Genomic DNA, 22312 nt, shown 5'->3' with positions numbered 1-22312 from the left:
TTGTGGGTTTTTCCTTCTTTAACTGAGGGGTACCAACAATTTTGTCCACGTGTGTATATATCTGTTATTATTGTCAAATATCTGTTCTATGTGTAACAGACAAGTTAATAATCCCCACTTAATTTAGCATCGGCTGGAAAGCAAAATCAGCAGATTTCTTCCAGCTAACTAGACAGTTTCATGACGTGATGATGGATAGTTTTAACATATCCATGTATTTCACACTGCACTTTTTGGAACATTTATAACTTAGGCCCATATTTTCTTATGACTGTTTTTATGGTTTACTGTGTAAGTACTCAGGAAGTGACCCTGGGTGTCAAGAAAGGCACTTACAAAAAAATATTATTTTTATTATTGTTGTTATTATTATTTTTATTACTCAGTCTGGATGGTAATTACATTGCTTGTCATTAAATGGCTTTTGCATGACCAAAAGTTGGGATCATGTGATTACCAGTCTGTAAGTGGTCAAAAGTTCCCCATGGATTTAGTAAGCTGTGCCAACCCCCAACCCCCGTCACCATTCATTCTTTGGGCTGAGATGTCTGCAAACCTCCACCAGCAGAGCTGGACTCATCTGACGGAAGTAAACATTACCTGGAGTGGGGCAATAATTGGCAAACACCTAGATACCCTTTGAGTGCAAATGAACAAGGGACCACAGCAAAGAAAAAGTGAGGAATCCAGACTGGAAGCAAGGTAAGAGGGGATTCAATACTCACTGCAGCTTTCTGAGCCTTCACCCTCTGTCCAAGGCTTAGGGCTACTTCCTCCTCTATAATTAAGGGGTTTTCTCCCAGCACAATGGAGAAATTAAACTGTAAAACCTTGCAAGGCAAATTACAGCTTTTCCTGGGAGTTAGAGGAAGCGTCCTGATATGTAAACAATACCCCCTCTTCAGCTGAGAACTCTCTCTCTCCCTCTCTCTCTCTTTCTCTCTCTCCCTCTCTCTCTCTCTCTCTTTCTCTCGCTCCCTCTCTCTCTCTCTCTCTCTCTCTCTCTCTCTCTCTCTCTCTCTCTCTCTCTCTCTCTCTCTCTCTCTCTCTCTCTCTCTCTGTCACTCCACCTCCTCTTCGTCTCTCTCTTTCTTCCGTGGGAATTTTAGATGGGCCAGATTCTCTCTAAGACTACAACTCTGCTGAATAAAGAGGATTTACAGTACCTTTACTGCGTAAGCATCTCAAACCTATTTTCCTAACAAAGCTAACACTCAGAGAATTTTCCCTGCACTCTATAAAGACCATAAACACATACACACATTCCTGCTAGTACACCCTTTTTTGACAATCTGAGTTTCACTAGTTGTGCAACAACTAGTAACAACTTAAAGTGGCTATTATATTGGACATATATATATGATTGCCATGGTCCTACAAAGTGTTCATCACGCACAGATGCACACACACTCTCACCACTGACCGTAGGGAGACATGGTGTGCCACTGACGATAATTTAAAAGTGGTGTTTGTTGAATGCTCTGCATCTGGAAAGGAAATTCCTTGAGTATGCCCAATGAAGGAGCTCTGTGCCACAAAAACGCAGCACAGCCATTAACCACAGCAGATGAACACAGGTAAAATTCTACACTTAATTATGAACCACAAGGGCACTTAAAGACTACAATCCTCCACTAAGGCCAATTCCCTGTTATCAATTTAAAATAAAGTGATTCAGATGTGTTTCTTTCTCTGTCCATGCTCAATGTCCACAACAAGTATCATGAAATCTGGCCTGGTAGTTGTTGTGTTATCGCGCTGACAGTCAGAGAAACAGCACTGAAACCAAAACTTTGCATTTATCTGAACCAGGACCGTAATTGGCCCCCTGTATCGAATACAGTTGCAGCTGCAGAGTACATGTATTACTACAGGGTCTTACTGAGAATTACTTTACAGTGCTGCAACTAATTACTCCGCCAAGGAACGGTGGAGTGATGTGATGATCAGCGTACGTTGGTCTGTGAATCAGTCTGTCTGTCTGTCTGTCTGTGTGAAATATTACTCAAAAATGGACCAACAGATTTCAATGGAATTTTCAGGGAAGGTCAGAAATGACACAAGAACCAAGTGATTAGATTTTGGCATCGATGCAGCTTAAAGTCTGGATCCATGGCTTTGTTAAGGATTTCCCATTGGGAGACATAGCTGCCGGCACAGCGTTGCTGTAACCATGACATGAACACTGTGTCAGTTACCTGCTAAGGTTCACATGATTGCGATCCGACTACAAAATGATCATGATTTATCAGTTGGAAATCATACAAGGAACAAAAGATTAAACTGTGGGGTGTTTCTGTTTCATCAATTCCTGCCGATGCTACATATTTGGTCACGCAATGTAGCAAACCCAGGGCAGACAATGGTGAAGCTCCTGGTGTTTCACAAAGCCTTTATTTACGTTCAGCCATCAGCCTTATTTTGAACACAAATTCACCTTTCTGTCCTTCTTGTTTTGTAACTGGCAGCCATTATCGTTGTTCCCTGTGCCGGGTATTTTTGTTTGGTTCCGCCCCCGAAGCCGTGTTGATTGGGCACTGTTGTGCCGTCATTTGCTTCAATTCATGGATCCGCACGGTATGTTTGAGCTCCGGCGTTTCTCTGTTTCATTCTTTCAGTTTGAAGTTTGCACGGTGTTGATCAAGTTTCCTTTTGTTGTGTTGTTAGCTTACGCTTTGATGGATTTTAAACGCTGCCGCTGAGCTTAGTTTAGCACCCTTGGTCGGCAGAGTGAGGTATGTGTGTTTGTTTGCTTGGTTGTTTTAAACCGTGTATGTTTTTAAATATGCATCGCAATGTAATGTATCTCTTCGTTGTTTTAGTTTCACTGTGACGAAATAAATAAAAAGGAACGTTTGCACCTGTCGGAATTAAGTCTGCTTTGTGTTCGGGCCAGGGGACAGCTACACGTTTTCTTTCATCTTTATGTGAATATTCTGACTTTTCAGAAGCATCTTTTCATCCGACGGAATGATGCGTCAACTGAGCAGCCTTGTGCATAGTGGTACAGTGGTTAGCACTTTCGCCTTGCAGCAAGACGATCCCCGGTTCAAATCCCAGCCTGGGCCTGGGATCTTTCTGCATGGAGTTTCTGTGCATGCGTGGATTTTTTCCGGGTACTCCGGCTTCCTCCCACAGTCCAAAAATATGCTGAGGTTAATTGATTACTCTAAATTGCCCATGAGTGTGAATGTTTGTCTGTATATGTAGCCCTGTGACAGACTGGCGATCTGTCCAGGGTGTCCCCTGCCTTCGCCCAAGTCAGCTGAGGATAAAGCGGTGTATAGAGAATGGATGGATGGATGAGCAGCCTTGGCAGAGTACTGCATTCTCTGAGTGCTTTTCCAGTTATAAATTAATTCTTGAGTTATCTATTCCTAAAAATCCTCATCCAGCCAAGATGTCTTCATATTGTTTTTTTGTCTGATTAATAGTATTAAAACAAAACAAAAACATACTCAATGTACAATGATACAGATGATGTAAAGAAAAAAGTTCTATTTGAGCAAGAGCCAAATAATATCAAAGAATGTAATAATGGATAGTTTTCCTTTCAAATTGTAGCTCGTTTCTCTAACTAATTGTACAAATCATTGTAAAAATATGTAGTTTGATGAAGGTGGTCAAGCAGACAAACAGTTTGTTCACAGCACTGTGCATGTTATATCCATGTCTACCATGAACATGTCTGTATTCGCTGCCGTCAGGGAATGACCCTGCTTTACTTTGAAGCCCAAGCCAGGAATTCTCAGGCTTAGCTAACATTGGGGGAAATCACCTGGCAAACAAAACATAACATGCTTACACACACACAGGCTTCCATTCAACAAACGATTTCCATTCGTAGACTGTTTATTAGACGGCCACCTCCCTCCTCTTACGTAATGAAGCTAAAGCACAGCAATTAAACCTGTACAAAATGAGGAATGTAAATATGTCTTTAAATAAGACAATTTTAATTCAGCAGTTATAAATGTTTATTTGTTAGAAATCAATTTGTGTGTATTATCATTGCAGTATCTGTGAAGGAAAGGATGACTAACATTGAACACCAGAATCTTGAAATTAAGATTTGTCTAATTCGCCTTTTATCTGGCAATTGGAACAAAATATCACATGGCTTATGTTGCCTGGAGATGAAGATTCTCATTTCCACTTGCTTGTGTTCACAACTGTTTTGTTTTTATCTTTAGCTCAGATCACGTGTTTTCTTTGCTATGTTCATTCATTCACCACCTTTACACTCCTTTATCCTCTGGAGCGAGATGGGGGGCTGGAGCCTATCGCAGCTGAAGTACAGTTTAATGAAGGTGTGGTACACTCTGGACAGGTCGTCAGTCCATCACAGCATCAACCCTTTGCAGTCCATCACTGATTTCCTTACCCCTTTCCTGAGGGGCAAATACTGTGCATACCCTTATTAGTTTGTAGAACATTAAAAAAAGTGATGGTCATAATTACACTTTATTTCTCCACCAAGGAACGCGGTGGAGTTAAGTGACGATCGGCGTACATTTGTCTGTGAATCTGTCTGTCTGTCCGTTTGCAACATTACTCAAAAAACAGACTAACGGATCTTAATGATACTTTCAGGGAAGGTCAGAAGTGACACAATGACCACCTCATTAGATTTTGGCAGTTATGCAGCTTATAGTCTGGATTGGGTATGCTGAAATGAGCAGAACTTAAGATTCAAATTTCAGACATCCTGTTTCTAGAAACTGAGAGAAAACCCTCTCCTGTCCACCCCAGCCAGAAATACTACTCAATCATCTGTTGCTACCCAGCTGTTACCGAACGACTGTCTTTGTGCCTGCATATTTCCTGCAGCTGTATGATGAATGACATTACAAATCAGTTTTCCATATGGCAGCATTTTGTTTGCTTTTTTTTGGAAAGGTGGGGAGGGTGGGGAGGCTTTTTGACAGCCTTTGCTGTGATTACAGAGTAGTGTAACTAATAGTAGCGCAGTCCTGAAGCACTTTCTCACAAAGAATATGTCACTGTGGCAAATGAATGCTCATGGCTGGCATAAAACCTCTCAAAGTGATAGCTTTTTTAAATCCCAAACTAAAGAACATTAGGCCATGAACTGTGTTGGAAAACCAGTTTCTTACTGAAATTCTTCCACTTTTCTGTTTGATTTGTTCTAAATATATCGCTTTTTCCAAGCTTTAAAATATAGAATACTGCCTCTAAGGTCAGTAGTTCAGTTATTGCTTCAAGACAATACACATAGACTGTACATAAAAGATGAACATAGCCACTATGACGTCACCCATTATTTTTTGACTGTCATTTTCAAGTTTGGCACTTGCACCATTGTCATGTTGTTGTTTTTTTTAAACTAGGCATAACAAGGGAGGGGTGGCTCTGACTGAGAACTTGGGGACACTGGACATACCTATACAGCAGCAAATTGTGAAATTCAAGGTAGCCATGCCCTAAGGCATAACATATCTAATCATTTAGTTATTCGAAGTGAGACATTCATTTACAAAATGCACATCGTGTTGTAAGTCTTGAAACTATCAATTTAAATCATAAACTCAATTGGAAAATGTTTACGGACGTAACAAATGGGGGAAGTAGGGTCATTTCCTCATAGATTTCTAAACAATTGGACTTCTTCATGCTATGAAAGGAGTCACCTCCTGCTGACTTTTAAAAGAATGCATATAGCTACCCAGACGTTACATCTATCTAAATTGTCTACTTCTCTCTAGTGTGTCAGTTGGGTGCCTGATAATCTCATTGAAACACTAAAGAACTCTGCAAGGCCAGTATTGCCAAAACCACATCTTGTTGTCTTTACATGGATGCACTTCTAAATGTCATTTTAAATTATGAATAGAGCTAGCTATTTTCCTATGCTTCCGATCTTTATGCTAAGCTTAGCTAATAACTCATAGCTTATGATGGAAAAATTAGAATAATATGAATGTTCTAATCAGTTTTGAGATCATTTTGTCGCACATAATATCCCTTGCCATTAGCTTAACATAAGCCTCTAAATGTTCTGAAATTCATCCAGAATGATAAAGATTTTCAATTTAAACCTCAGGAAACAGGGTATGTGACATTTGTTTGGAAACATCAGTTTTTTTCTTTTTGATCCTAGGTCGGTACATGAGACAGAGACAGCTTTTGTTTGTTATGCCTGTGTCCACTATTGCCTCAGAGCCTTGTCTGACCATTTTGTTGGTTGCATGGTTTACTACAGCTCACCCGTGTCCTGTCCCTGGAATGGGGCCGGTCGGTGAAATGGCCACACGCTCCTTCTGGAAACAATTCACCCTGTTGGGGATGTAGCCATGAAAAAAAGTATCGCAAAAGTTTGATTTGTCATAAATGTTTATAGAATTCCTCCACCTCCACTGCAAACCCAGCTGCTGACTGGGCAGGATGATTCTGTGTGTTTTTGGCTGTGACCCTTTTATTTAAGAGTTTAAACCCACAGGCTGGCAGGTGATATGTACAACAAGCCTGGCTCGATGTGGCTGTGCTGTGAGCTTGGGATGATTAGGCTAATTGCTAAATGCTACCAGAGGCAGAATGCATCAGCACTGAAACCTTAGATCTGTAATTACAAGAAGCAGCGACTCCCTCAGGAGGAATTTCACTGATGGCAGAAATCAATTCCCTCCTCTTGCTTTCCAGGCTGACTAAAACACAGTTATACCAGGCATTAATTGTAAGGACACCTTTTGTCCAGTGACTTACACAGGCTTCCACACACCCTACATTTTTTTAAATGCACTGACATTCTTCCTGAACATATGTTGAAGCCACCCTTTTTTGAGGTATATTATTCTCTTATGCATTCTCAGCCGATGACCGAGTAAATGCAGACATGCATGTCTCATCATGGGTGAGTGGGCTTCCTTACTCCATGCAGCACTGCGATAGATTATTTTCCTCCAGCAGCATTACTAGAAGGGTGGATCACAGCTGTGTGTGCAGGCGAAGGGGGCTGAGGGGGTTAGGGGGTTAAAACCGGAAGACCCTGACCACAGACTGTCCGCCTCTAGACCAACTCAGCCATAGGAACCGGGCTTGTTTATATAAACACCTCTCACCCATGTTTATAGCTAGAACACATTTTTGTTTTACCATGTCTAAACTCCTTGGACGTTTATTTTGCTTCACTTGAACTGTGAGTGTTAGGGCTACATTAACAGATGAAAGTAGCCAAGGCTGGCAGACTGTTAGCTCTAATATAATGTCGACCAAGGGTTACACTGGGTCAGAGAGACTGAGAATCCACAGAATACAAATACACAGACATGGACTTTCAACAAGTTCTTTGATAACATTCAACATCTTCCTGTCAAAAGAAAGTGGTTGCCTGAGGCGACACCTTAGAGAAGAAGAGAGAGTTAGGCACCTTATTGTGCTTATTCCCATCAGTCCAACAAACAAAACAGGCAGGAAGTGTCTCAGAGGCAGGGGCATGGATTACACTCTGCATGCTGGGAAAGAGCTTTCTGTTTAAGAGAGGATGAAACACATAAAGAAAAAGGGAAGTACAAGTAAGGGAGAACTGAGAGATTTGAGGGATAGGGAGAGAAAGCTGGTTGACGGGGTGTTGGCTAATCCACTAAAGCATCCATATATTGCCTCCACCTCTCTCCCACTGCTTGTAAACGGCAAGGAATGTAACATGTTGTCTTTGGGCCCTGTGCATGTAGACGCCTCTGGTACAGAGAGATTTATATTCTCAGACATTGCCCAGAGCATACCACATTGCTTTTTTAATTCTGGAGGCTTTGAAGCAGAGGCGGACCATTCCAAAGAAACAACCAATATCAGAATTGTCCTCTCATTTGAGCCTGATTTATGTTTCCTAACCACATTAGAGACCTGCCATAGACTGCCAGCTCTCATTGAGTTACATACAATAGAATCTGGCTCAGAAAACATACATAGTTTGAAGACTGGGCGGCTTAATATTTGGCTTTATGATGGCCTTCTAAGCAATCATTAAAATATTTTTCAAAAGAAGAAAGACAAGTCTCTGTAATGCTTTCAAGTTGTTAAAAATTCTTCTGAACTCTATGGTTGGATTCAGCTGGAGCTTTCTTTGCTTATCTGCTTTAAGTACACCCAAAAAATCTAGGGACCTTATTCATAATTCAGTTTTACATAAAATGAAGAAAATAATCATTATTTATGTTTATATAGCATACTAAGCTGCAAAACCTTGTGACCAACTGCCACCAACCTCTGGACGAGAGCCACATTGCTTTCTATTTCCTCTTCTTAGTATGTAGGCTAGTAATGTTGTGATGAGAACCGCCTGTAATGAGTGATGATAAAGGCAGCAACTTCAGCAAGTGCACAAGGATCAAAAACCTGTGCAATCACCAAGCACAAAAAAAATGAAGAAAAACAAGATGTCCCTCTTCTGCTTTCACGTAGCATATCTAATCTTTAAATTCTTGGCCAGCCATTATCCCAAAGTGAAACACTGGATAAGACAAAGACTGACAAAGAAAGAGACGTGAAGATGAAACATGAACAGGCAAGGGGAGAGGTGATTTGGAAAGGAAGTTAATTGTTAATAAAAAAATGCATTAATTAATTTAGGCACCAATATCTGTAATGCAGATTGCCATTAAAACAATACTGGCTGGTGGAAAGATGTGAATATGTAAATTAATGAATACAAAGTTGGATTTGAAGTGTCTAATGTTAGCTTTAGAGATATAGTGCAGATATCCAACACAAAACACAGACAGGTGTAAACTGACTGCATGGCTAATAGACAGTCATAAATTGAAAGTCATTCCGGGACAGAAACAATATCAGTCTCTCTTGAAGTCACTCTTTGAGGACAACAGTGAGTTCCTGATATTGCGCTGCTATAGACCCTGACAGGAAAATAAACAACATTGGGACTTGGTCAATAGGCCTTCCTGTAAGCTTGTTGCTTGTAGGTCTTCTCAAGTATCAGAAAAAGCATTATTGATATGCTCTTCCAAAATGGCACTGGAGATGACACCTGATCGAGCTGATTCTCTCTCAGCACAGAAGACATGAATATATACTCTGTGCAGTTAAAATGACTGTTAGCTTTAGGAGTCAGGGGAGTTGCTTCTTGTATGTACAGTCATGTAACTCAATCTACAATGCTTCTTTAAATTGAGAGGACAACATAAAGTTGCTTCGTTCAGCACACTTAACTTGCCTTGGTCAAAGAATAATTCACTCATCCAGATGTTGCACAGAAGGAGGAGCATTGTAAAGAAGGCCACTTTTCTTTTTTTCTTAGCTAAGTACAATACTTGAGCCAGCAAGAGATGAATTCTCTGACTCTTTCAACTAAGGTGGAGGGCCAAAGAGTTAAACCCAAAGGGGGCACAGGGGTCTGGCATGAATGCAGTCATCCCTGCATAACCCCAACCACTGAGCTTCCCCTACCCCCTCCTCCACCTCTTAGCCGGTCGCTGGAACCACAGCAGCGTAAGAGCCTCATTTAGGAGCACAGAAAGAAAGGCAGAAATCTCTTTCTCAGGAAGATTAGTGGCTGTCCCTTTGGAGTAGGCCTGTGGATGGGGGCGGATGGGGGGAGGGGGTGGTCTATTTTTCTCTGGGACATTTTTCTTTGCCAGTGAGGCCCGTGACCCACACCAGAGCACCTTCCAGAGAAAGGGCCTGTGCCCAGTGGAGAGACCCTGGTCTCCAAGTCAGACTTATCCATGATGACCATGATTAACATCCAGCTCCTTATCGCAAATCTGTGCTCTCCTCCCAGAAAGACTAATTATACAAGACTACTCTTCTTCATCCATCTATGTTGCAATGACCATTTCGAGTCTGATTGGTAAGACGTGATCCATTTTCATGAAGAAAGACTGGTGGAGAAGTGATTTAATGTTGTATCCTTATTTAGAGACGGTAAGTGTTGACAAAGGTGAGGACATTTTTCACCCTCCTTAGATACATCAAGGATGTGAATAACTATCTGTGGACAATGTGTTTTTTAGGCTTAAGAACATCGATCTTTGCCCAGGCTTCACAAGCCATGGCCAAATTCTAAGAAAGATGAATATAACACACTGGTTAGGCAGAAATAATCACTGTTACCGAGCTTGTCTGCTCCACTGGCCTCGTACAGTCAACACCAAGAGTGAGCGATGATGGAAAAATTCTCTTTGGCAAACTTTCGCAAAATATAATAAGGGCTGTAAAACAAGTCTGGCAGATCTGTGAGCTGAGGCTAGAGGAAAGCAGGAAAACACAACACATCTGAGCGCCTGTTCACTAGTCATTGGTGTGAAGTAGGGATGAGGGGGTGCATCAATCACAGGTATTCCTTTGAAATCATGAGATGTTTTACAGTCCTGGAAGCGGGCATCTAATCTGAACACATGTTACTCTGACATGGTAAAGCACAAGCCAACACAGACTCGTAAATCCCGAGGCCTGGGAGTCAGGTTGCAAGGGCCAAACTTGTGGAAGCACGCCCTGTAGCAAGATAGATGCAGGCTGTCACACTAAATGTGGGTGCCCATTTAAAACCATTTAAAAGGCCTTGAGAAACAAGCCTGATTCTTGTCATATGGACTGAACCCGACTTGGGCTTTTGTGCCAGCATCCCTGCTTGTATCCTCAGTTCTCTTCTTCTCTCTTGGACCCAGACACACACTCTTCATTAGAAACCAGACACACTTCCACTATGTTTCCATTCACAGACACAGACAAGTTCAACAGGGCAAGGCATGTCTCCATGAAACACAAGCAAAGTGAACTCTCATGAAACGAGTTATGAGATTCGTGACCAGCTGACACAATGGATTATGGTGAACAAGATGTTCTCAGGATGTTTCTACTCAAGTTACACTATTGTATTGTGCAGTTTTCTTTCCACGCTTAAAACCCCATAATGTAGTCTGGACGGCCTAGATTACTTTACAATTCTATTTCAAATACAAGTAAGCAGAGTAAATGAGGACCTTTCAGTAAACAAGTTTGTGAAATCTTACAAAGCTACTTGATTTATTCAAATTTGCCCCACATTTTGGTTGACACATGCATACTAATTTAAGAAAGAAAGAGAATTAAAACAGTAAAATTATCTAATGACATACTAATGTCCTACTTTTACTGTTCCCTTGCGAGGCAAAGTGAGCTTTGTGATGGCAGGCCACCAGGCCCTTCATTAAACTGTAAAACAACTTGAATGATATGTTCCTGCAGTGGCCCCTCACTCGATGCCAGCATGCCTTCCTGAGGGATTTCAGTGTTCACCGGCTGACTCCACCAGCAGGCGTTAGTAATTTATAACACCGGTACCTCAGAAACCTCAACATGGTCCTCCAACCTCATTGTGAGGAGTTTTCATCACACATTCACTAATGAAAACATGAGATCTCATCTTTTAATTATGACCCCTTTATTGAGGGAATCTTGCACACCCTGCACTCTTGGTGTTACCTCACAAGCACAAATAACCTCTGACAGGTGCATATTACTGTCAGAGTGGCAAGGTTATGAGAATTCAAGCCTTACATGATACACAATGGTCATAACTGCGGAAATGACTGAATAATTCATGCCACAGCAAACATAATATTTTCTTTAGCTGGTTTGAAAAACTTGTGGCCCTCTTTGTGTAGGTGCCAGGGAGGACACACTGAATTGTCCTAGTTTCTCACCACGCATCCCTAAACAATTAATGCTCAAGGCTCCTCTCGTGGCAGGCCACCAAGTCCATCATTAAGCAGAAATAGCACTAACGCCACAATGTCATACGACATCTTGTTTGCATTTCAAAGGTGCTTCCCTCCTCCCAGCCTTTATCTGAGGCCTCTGATTCACCATGTCGTCCACTGTAATGCCAGCCGCTTTTAGTAATTCATGAAATTTACACTCGGGAGGTGAGAACAAGGTCTTTCGACCTCATTATAACATTTTTTCATCACCCATTCTCTGACATCTCTGAAACATGTGGCTCCCATCTTTGGGTCTAACTCTTTTCATACGCCACCCAACTACTTATGTGAGTTGCCATAATGTTTCAGTTCGTTGCACTGTGGGGTACATAATCCCACAGAAAAACACCAGGATACAAGTGTGCTATATTATATTAATATGTGAAAAAGAACAGAGTTACAGTACTGCCAGTTTCTCATCAAATTACTGTGCTAATTGTTATACTTCTGCTATTATCTGTCAGGCCGACTGCTGCATATCCACCAAGTTAAATGTCTAGTGTAAAAAGCACATGAGAAAAAAGCATAAAGAAATCAGCTGTACCTCTGGTCAGCGTGGTGGGTGAGGGCTTCTTTGGGAGTTCTGAGAAGCTACTTCCATCCAGACCAGCACTCTTACACTCCTTCTTGTCAGTGGCTGTTGGAGCTGAAGTTTCCATGCTGCTCTTCAATTTCTGTCACAACCTGAGGGGGCGAAAGATAGCATATTATGAGTCCAATATCTGATGCAGGAAAACCTCATATGGTATAGGATGTAATACATCACATTACATTTACAGCAGCAGTAATAGTGGTTTGTTGGGCGCAAGCAGAGAAAGCAATGGACAGTTAGCAAAAACTGAGATATGACATGAATCTCACATAAATTAACAAGAAAGAGCACTAATGAAGAGCCAAAGTGCTTCTCTGCCAGGTGCCAAAAAAATGCTCATTCAAAATAATAATGACATTAGCAATAACAAAACTCCTGAAAAAGCAGCCTTGAAACATGACCTTTGTCAACAATGTGTTGCAGTTTACACCACTCACAATGGTAAAAATTTTATAATAGCAACCTAGTACTGTTGCTAATTCACAATGTTAGCTAGTGTTGAGATTTGTGACAAAAGCAATCATAGCCTAAGTGGTTATTATGGGTATGGAATAAATCAGGTTACAGTGGAAACCAGAAGTACACTGATTTGCCAACAAAACTCCATATCGTGTTTTTTGTTAACCAGAATAACTGTTAATCCCTTGTTAATTTCAGGGGGGTTAATCATCCACTGACAAGTGCTGTGGTATGTATTCACTTATCTTAGAATTTGAATGGTGGACCCTCAAAGCATGTTTGACCTTACAGGAGTGGAACTGTAACTATTATTGAAATTAAAGCTCTTTCTGGAAAAAATAAATGAAAAGACATATGGAGAAACCAAAAAAACAAACAAAAACACTCCCACAAAACTGCATACTTTCCTTTAACAATTTAACTCTAACTTGACATTGTGGTAGGAATTGTTATTATTATTATTATTATTATTATTATTATTATTATTATTATTATTATTATTAATAGTATTAGCAATATATAATTTTTGTCTTCATACATCTCTCACTGATCTTTTCATTAAATGTAAATATGTTAATCTAATTTTTAATAGTATATGTTTTTGTCAAATAACAGACCTTGACAGATCTAAGAAGCAAATGTATTAGCAAAAAAATGAGTCAAAATACAATATTTGTATTGCAGTTTCTCCATAGGTGTGTATGTTTTTATTCTTTCAATGTAACTAATGTCGGGTCCGGCCTTAAGACATAGGTTTCTCAGTTTGATGTAATGAGTTCATAGTCCCCTCTCTGTTCCAATTGTAAATGTGAATGGCCCTTAGCGCTGAGGTTTTAGCCACACACACTGTGTCAATACCTCCTCATGTCTGTGTGAAAAGCTCGATGACTTGGCAACATGCCATTTGTTTGACTTGGTGGAACCTACAAGATCATCCTCTGCTGTGAGCAAATAAGTCATTCCACACCCTCTGGTTAGCTTGTGGTCATTGCTTTTCCACCTACTTTCAGACATGGGTGAGAAAACGTGTGTGCTTTGACAGAATGCTGAGATGACAATACTGCAAAACCGAACAAATGGATGTAATTCAGAGAGGGTGGCTTCATATTTCACAGATACGAGGAAAAGTAAATCTGTCCATGTAGGTTCTGCAGTTTAGAAAAATTACTATTTTTTTACGACAGCAATGAATGCTTTGATGGGTCCTCTCCTCACACCTGTCTGCAGCTATGGGAAGCCACTTGATACTTTGTATGAACATAGCAAAGAAATCATTTTGCTCTACTGTTATAAACCGAATGTGTTTATGACTTGACTTGTACCCAAAGGACCCACATAACACTTTGAAACAGCAATCAGGAAATTAATTTTTGACTTGAGTCATGAAAACAAGTGTGATTTTTGGCTGTAACAAAGACCAGGAGAAATGGTAAAGGATCAAAGGAACATATTAAAAACATTGCAAAAGTGAACAGTGTGAGTGGAAATACATTATCAGGAATGCTGAGAACGACACTGTCAGTAAAGGAAAACGTAATTGCTCAGTGGTTACTGCTAGCTGAATGTGTGAAGTGCTGTTTTTGGTTTCATGTGGATTTCCAACATGTCATCCTTTATTGCGAGGTGTGTATACTAGCAACCATGTCTGTGACCCTTTGGAGGTGCCAGTCGCCTGTCACCAAGCCAATGTAAGCCGATTAGAGGTGGGCGACTAACAGGTTTAGGCTGCATCTGTTTCTTTTTTTTCTGCTGCCAAAACGTACCAGAGCTAGCCAGTGAGATGTCTTGTCTTGAAGAACTCCGTCACTCTGACATCACCTTAGTGATAGAATTTAATTTGCTCTTTCAAGAGCCTTTATCGCATTCAGACTTGGCCAGAAAGCCGGCTCTTTTTGGTGGCAAACCCTCTTGGCTCAGATAAGCTGTGCCCATGAACACAGCAGTGTTCGCAGCAACAGTGTTTGCCTTTCAAGCAGCCTGCCCCTTAAAATTTCTCCCCTTAACGTCCCCATCTGATGAACATCTGGCATTGCATTAATAGCTGTTTCCATGCTTTTACAGCATGCCAACTATTTGTTTTCCATTTGCCTCTGAACCTTGAGCCAATTTTCTGATGAAGAGAGCTTTGGGTACAAGCACCTGTAAAGGTCATTTAGCTCAGAATAAGAATGAAAAAGAATAGCAGGTGCAGTTCAGTGGACTCGGATCTAAAAACAGTATAACTAAAAGCTAGATTTGAGTACATTTCACTCAAAAGTGGCCCCAACTTCACCCTCAAACACCCCCCCCCCCCCCCCACACACACACACACACACACACACACCTCCTTCCCTAATCCAGTGGAGCTGTTACATTACTCCCCTCCTCCTTACCGAATGTCTCCCTACAGGCTAGACCCGTGTTGCCCCCAATGACAAGGAAGCCCAGCTCTGACAGTCTAGTACAGGTGTCAGGAACCAAGCGGACAGATGGCAGGGGCCAAAGGCGAACAAACAACAAGGGTGCACTTCTTTTCTCATCTTCTGGTTGGCTGGGCAGCCCGTTGCGGCACGAACAGGATAAGGGTCTCCCTACCCCACCCTCTGGTGCCATGTGACCACAGGCTGTGAGACTTCAGAGACTAGAGCAGGATTACTGCTACTTACAACAGACACCTAACTCCTGACAAATCAAATGATGCTTTGTCATTTAAAAAATAAATGTCATATAATTAAATTGTGTGTTGTATGTGAAACCTAATATATGACTTTCTTTACCTTGACAACACATACATTATGAAAACCTTTACAGCTGGTATGTTAAAGACCTGTCATGAGAAGAAAAACTCAATGGGTGCCCTATTATTGGCTGTAGATTATCAAGTGATTTCTGGGAAGAGCAGAGCAAACACACCACAGCAATGGCAGTCCAGCAGCAAAAAATCCATAATTGAGAATTGTGCAGTTTACTGCTTTAAATTATTTATTTAGTTCATTTGAATGCAGAGCTGCTTTTTGTGGGTAAGGCTGGACAAACCATATCCGAAACCTTCACCCTTAAAGTTCTACATTGAGGGTGCTTTGTTCTTGTTCCTTCCTGCCACACAACCACAAAACAGGATGTTTTTTTCCACCGAGAAATGTCTTTGCATTTAGTGAATTATCTTAAAAACAATCTGGGTGAAGAATCTGCAATCTGCAAGACGGTTGGCTTAACTGTGGTGAACATAGATGCCAAAAAATACATCTTGTATTTTATAAAGGCAACAAACTTTTGAGGACTATTTCCAGTAACAGTTTGCATACACCCGAAAGAATTTGATTAAGTTCTCACAAAATATCAAATTGCTATATTTGATGATTCAAAATGACAAGAGGTAGCAACAAAACACCTTAAGCTGGGTTAATGTGCAGGATGGCAACCATTAACTGAGAAGAGTACAGTTTATAGAAGAAATAGTACATTTTGATTTCCCTTCACCAGCTCTTGTGATGATGGACTGTCCAGACATACCACTTGACCACACGAGGCACCAGAAAAAGACTGAGGTAATGGCGAGAGGCACTGTTATGTTTTCTGCTACTAAGGTCAGTCTTAAAATCAGAAGAAGGTCAACTAACACCATGTTTTTCCAAAGCTAAAATCACTTGTCTTTAGAAATCTTCAAGAAATGCTGTAGTTATCTTGACAACAAAAAGTCTGAAAAATTACTTCAGTAATGAATTTACACTTTTAGGTGAGTAATTATCTTGTTCCATGGAATTTTTCTTATTTTCTCTGAAGTTGTCTTCCTGTCTCTGTTAATTTATCTTCAAGGCCCCTCATCTCAGACTTGCAGGATTTTTGTTATGAGACCTGGTGTGTTTTTCTTAGCGCCTCGTTCAGTTTCAAGTGTTCCTCTTCTCCACTACCGTTCAACAGCTCCCCTTTCACCAACACTGAAAGGAATGCAAACACACATCAAAAGAGGCCCTCTCATTTTGAAGATTTCCAGGCTTTGCTCTTCTTACTTTCTTCCTTCCTATCTTTCAGTGAATGCGATCCGTATGCTGGTAGGCTCTCTTTCCTGGCAACACACACACACACACACACACACACACACACACACACACACACACACACACACACACACACACACACACACACACACACACACACACACACACACACACACACACACACACACACGTGGATGCACACAGTCAGCTCGCACACACTCAATGAGAGGCTCACCAACTGCTGTCCCACACTCTGCTCACTTGGCAAACACAAGAGCGATGGATAAGTGAGGTCTCCTGCCCCTATGCCACCTGCAGACCTCTACTCAGGTTTCTGATGGCGACATTCATGCAGGTTAACATAACAACCACCGAAAGCCAAAATATGGTTTTGTTTTACATATTTTTGTATCCTCATCACAGATGTGAACTTTCTTTGGCGACCTGGTTAAGATCGTGCAATGAGGTCTTTTGTTTTGCATTTTGCCAGTTTGCTGTAGGTGATGTCTTGCTGTGTTGTAAAGTAGTCACAAAAATAAGATCAGCTTACTTGGTGCTCATACTTTTAAGTGGAGTGCTCTCATGCTCTTCAACTCAACTATGTCACAGATGGAAAAATTGAGTGACGAAAAAGCTTTAAGCACTTTATACAGCCGCTGCCCAGCAACAAACACCAAAACGGCAGTTAGACAGTTAGGTGCTGAGCAAGGTGGAGAGTTTAGGAGTTTAGCAGCAAAGCTTCAAGGCTTTTTTCTCTGGAGTTGGTGGTAGAGACCATAACAGAGCAACAAGAAGAGCTTGCAAGTCAGTGTTGTCTTTACTGCTTGGTTCAGGTAAGCAATGAGGTAAAAAAAAAAAAAATGTTACAGCAGGTTTGACCTTGTAGAAAGATGGGCATAAATTATATATATGCAACAAGATAAAACTTTGGTCACTGGAAGCAAAACCATTCCTGTCTCCCAAAAATTACAATACTATATAACTAAACTGTGTTCTCATTTATGTTTTAAAATATAAATTTAATTTTGGAACAAACGTAGGTTAGAGGCATAACTCAGCAACAGAACTTTCACTCATAAGCCCGTGTTTATGTTCCATGTGGGAGCTTTATTTTTAGATTTAAGACTGCACTTTCATCATTATTTTTTACTATTAGAATGATGAGTCCTACTATATCTAATATATGATTGGTTCACTGAAAAGGACAAACAGGAAAAGACTAAAAAGAACGACAAAATATTTTGAGAGATTCTGAGATACATATATATATATATATAAATAAATATATTATATTGTGCAATTATGTTAGCACATCAATAAAAGTGTGACTTTTCATGGAAAACATAAAATTGCCTGGGTGACTAAACTTTTAAATGGCCGCGCATATATATATATATATATATATATATATATATATATATATATATATATATATATATATATTTATATAATTAGAGGAGGCATGGTTAGCGTCGTGGTTAGCGTCTTGCTCCCGCCATCAGTGTGTGATACATTTTAAAAAGCAGGACTATTATGAATAAATTAATAAACGATATCAATACTTTCAACACTGCTACTTGAATTTCAATGGACTGTAAGGAAACCTAAAAAAATGGGAAAAGCAATTTCTTCTTATTTTTATTGGTCTCCAGTGTCTGCCTACTTATATATGATCTCAGCACTGTGATTTTAGACGTGTAGGGTGACTTCTGGGTGACAACTGTAAAGATTACGCTTCAAAAATACGCTCTTGGCAAACTATGATAAATGTACAGCATTGATAGTTGTACTAGGTTTTAAATGATCTGTTATATTATGTTGTGAAGTAACATTCTTAAAAACTCTTTATTGTCGGAATAATTGTGATATGTAAACTTATATGAAAACTTCTGCTCATTGCACTCCAGCTGGTGAAAGGCTAAACACTGAGGAGGAACGCTGAAACGATCAGATCTATTTTACAGGTGCACAGGTGTACGAGCAGTGGAGGTGGTGGTCAGGATTTCCACACAGGCTTCTTCTTTCATTGCGCTTCACTTGTACCGCCACTATATCCGGCTTCAGAGAGCTCCTCACATAATTCAGACCAAAAACATATGTTTTTCCTCTTGCATGGCCAGCCCTAACCGCCTTGCTCGGACTTTCTCCACTGCTCTGCGACAGTTTCAAGAGGAACCTTTAATTTAACTTACCAAATGTTCTCTTCATGACAGCCCTTTTCACTTAGGAAATACTTCCTTCCTTAGACTATTCAGCTCAGATTTAGTCTTGGCTTCTGCAGTACCTAACATTCAAATAGTAATCATTTTTAAGCCACATTCTAAAACTTTCACCTTTGGTTTACCACATTTGAGACTATCATCCACCATTAAAATGCTTTAACTTTTTGATCTATGCTTTTTTGGGGCAAAACAAATGTAACATAGAAAACATAAAAATAACAGAAAAGTTATGGTGTTGTGCTCTTATCACTTTCATACGGTGTATGCAATGTAAAGGTACCCATGCACAGGGCTTTTCCCCATATAATTACCCAAACTGAGCAGAAATACCAAATCTTTGGAGTTTTTGTGTCAAGAAATAAAATTTGTCAATGTGACATTGGGGATCAATCATTATGTTTTTCCAGGGCTGATGAATGTAATGAATCTAATGGAGAAAGGCAGATTATCTGTTCTTCTGTTCTGTTTATCTTTTTCTTTTCTATCTATTTTATTGCCAACCAAGGCCCATATCTTAAAGAACTACTTCTTTTTGCTTTACAGACACCGTTTTGAGGTAATCTGTGTTTTGGCTCCTAACTTAGCTGCTAGCAATTAGCATAGCCTTAGCTGCTGGGAAAGTAGCTAATTTCCTGATTTGTGGAGTGGTTACGGTACTCCAGATAGCATTAGCCACAGTCATGATCTAGCACCGTCTATTTCAAGGCCATATTTTAGGCTGTAAAACCCAAAAATAAGAATTCAAAACTGCATAGGTCACGAATATTCAGTGGTAAGCATACAGCAGATGTCTTGAAAATTTCTACTTTGCACCTTGTAAAAACCCAAAAGTCCACAAAATTACCAAGTTTGACTTTATTGTGCTCTGGTAAAATCCTTACATTATCAGTACAAAGCAATCCATATCATAAAAATAATGTTTTTGTTGACAAATGTTACACTGAAATGGATGGTGAGCTACAGAGACCTCAGAGAGAAGACAAGTTTAGACTAGGGCACATTCTCTGTGGGTGAATCACTTGTCTATGGAGAAAAGTCTCCGTGTGAGGATTTGAAACTTGGGTCTGAAAGGTCATGAAGTAGATCATGAGGCGCTTGACAGCAGCACATTATCCATTAGTCTGATTCAGAGGTTGAAACATCACTACAGGCTGTCACACATGTATTGATTCAGATCACTCAAGTGGAAAGGAGAGTATTGCCACAATATGTGTTCTCATACCAGGGAGCACATTTTCTATAGGGGGATGCTTAGGCTTGAAACTTGACTCAGTTACTCCAAATCTTGCTTTAAGGTGGTTTATTTCTGAATGTTTTATCATACTGGCATACAGTAAGAATGTTCATATGTATTTTCAGAATGTATTCTCGATCACAGTCCACATTTTCTTAATCTCCTATCCATTCCAGACCGTTACAATCTGCAGACTGCACTTTGGGACTCAAATCCCTGACCATCCAGTGGATTGCAGATGATACAGAATAATGAGAAGCTAACAACTGATGTAATATAAAAGGCATCTAAAACAGCAGAGAAAAGCCCTGTGGATGAGTTCTTACCCCACCCCTGAACCTGACCTTTCCTGCCAGTAAAGGCAATATCCTGTGGTTGATCTCTTTGTCTCCCTCGACCGACAGAAAACAGATGTGGAGCTCTTGGCCTATACAGTACACAGTCTCCAGCAGGGAAGAATCTACATGGATGCAATGTGGGTTTTCGTCTTGTTTCAACATTAACAAAAAGTAAAGAATAGTAGACCACAGATGTAGCATTTAACTCGTATGACTGTGTTACTCGCATAATGAGCAGTTTAAAAAAAACAAAAAAACAAAAACAAACCTAAGATACATAATTTCCACACATTCTTCTTCCTTGCAACCTTGGAACACAGAGCCAAGACTAGATATTAGAAGATGCTATTAGATTTGTAAGATTTTGTCATAAACCTGTTATGTTAAACATTCACTCGATCATTGTGTTTGAGGAAAAGTCAGGGACTCACCAAAACTATAACAGTTCATCCTAGGGATAACATCAAATTTCAAGGTGATAGATGAAATAGTTTTCAGAAGATTTGATCCAGGACTCTGTCAAATATTACTGTCTCCAAAACTGACATGGCAAAAATGCTGAATGTGAGAATTTGCTTCATTTCTCTGAATTATTTAACTGTGGAATAAAAAATCAACTGACTGCACGCAAAAAAGTTGGGACCTAGTCTCACCATCTTTTCAAGTGCATTGCTGCATAAAAAATCTAATTCACTGATTCTGATAAACATTTGAGGCTAAAAATATACTTTATATGGGCATGGTAAACAAAAAAATATTGGCAATTGAATCAACTTAATATTGTGTGTAATTTAAACTCTAATTTTTGCATCAGTTCCTTTAAGTAAAAGGGATTTAATAAAATTTGCTTGATAGTCTAATTTTTCCTTCATCGTAAGTTCTGGTTTTCAAGTCTTCACCCCTGACTTAACATGCCTGGGCAATTTCAGACATTAAAACTGCTCATGAAAAACACCTCTGATTATAGATAAAAAGTGAATTCCCTTCAGCCGGTGTTGTTTGTTTGCTGAACATAATTTCTTCAGAAGTTGCCATAACTCACATACCTCAAAAATATTTTTATAGTGCAGATATCAGCTTGAATTCCGATAAATTCAGACTTGAATTTTCTGTACATCCAAATTATTTTATATGTTGATCAATCAATAAAAAGCACAACTGTCTACAAAATGTTTTCAGTACTGACACAACACAGCTAATACTATGTTGGCCCTTTGACAATGTAATTGAGGTGTGTGTGTCTGTGTTAAAGTCCCAGCTGTCACTGGTGCCACATTGCACACTGCTGTGTTGAGCTGGCTTCCTCTCTGAAGCATTTGGCCTGGGTCATTTATCCTAAATGTGTTGTTAGCACTCATTCTCGACTACTTCAGCTGTCAATAACCTCAGCAACTACTTAAGTAAAACTAGCTTGTGTGTTGATCTCTGTGTGTGTTCCGTTGCACAACCACAGTGGATAAGCCTGCAAACCAGCAAGTAAGGGATTGGTCAAATCAATGTTGGCATTTTCTGCACTCAGGTTTCACTGTGGTGCAGCTTCCACATTGTTGCGGTGAAGTCAGCACTGCAGTAGAAGTGCTTGTGATAGGACTGCTGTTGTAGTCTGTGACTGTGCATTTCTGGCTCATTCATGCCAACTGCTGCTACTTCCTAGTCAGATCTTGGGCCATTAGTGACAGGAGGGGGCTCCCCTTGAAGTCAGTGTATGTGTGTTTGTGTTGGCTGCGGACCGACTCATAGCAGCTGTCAAAGCACATCACTAGGTGAGATCTT

General features: G+C 40.2%; 1 protein-coding gene across 1 annotated transcript in view; it reads right to left on the bottom strand.

The window, feature by feature from the left end:
* Positions 1–22312, bottom strand: part of gli2a (GLI family zinc finger 2a) — a 90880-nt gene that overhangs the window by 59075 nt on the left and 9493 nt on the right. Inside the window, exon 2 of the mRNA XM_022202400.2 lies at positions 12262–12401. Within this exon, the coding sequence (XP_022058092.2) occupies positions 12262–12376 (115 nt within the window). The 5' untranslated portion in view covers positions 12377–12401. The remainder of the gene's footprint in view (positions 1–12261; positions 12402–22312) is intronic.

Source organism: Acanthochromis polyacanthus, chromosome 21, assembly GCF_021347895.1.
Source record: "Acanthochromis polyacanthus isolate Apoly-LR-REF ecotype Palm Island chromosome 21, KAUST_Apoly_ChrSc, whole genome shotgun sequence".
In the NCBI taxonomy this organism is placed as follows: Eukaryota; Metazoa; Chordata; class Actinopteri; family Pomacentridae; genus Acanthochromis; species Acanthochromis polyacanthus.
Note: the sequence above shows the minus strand (reverse complement) of the source record. Positions and strands in the feature narration are given on the sequence as shown.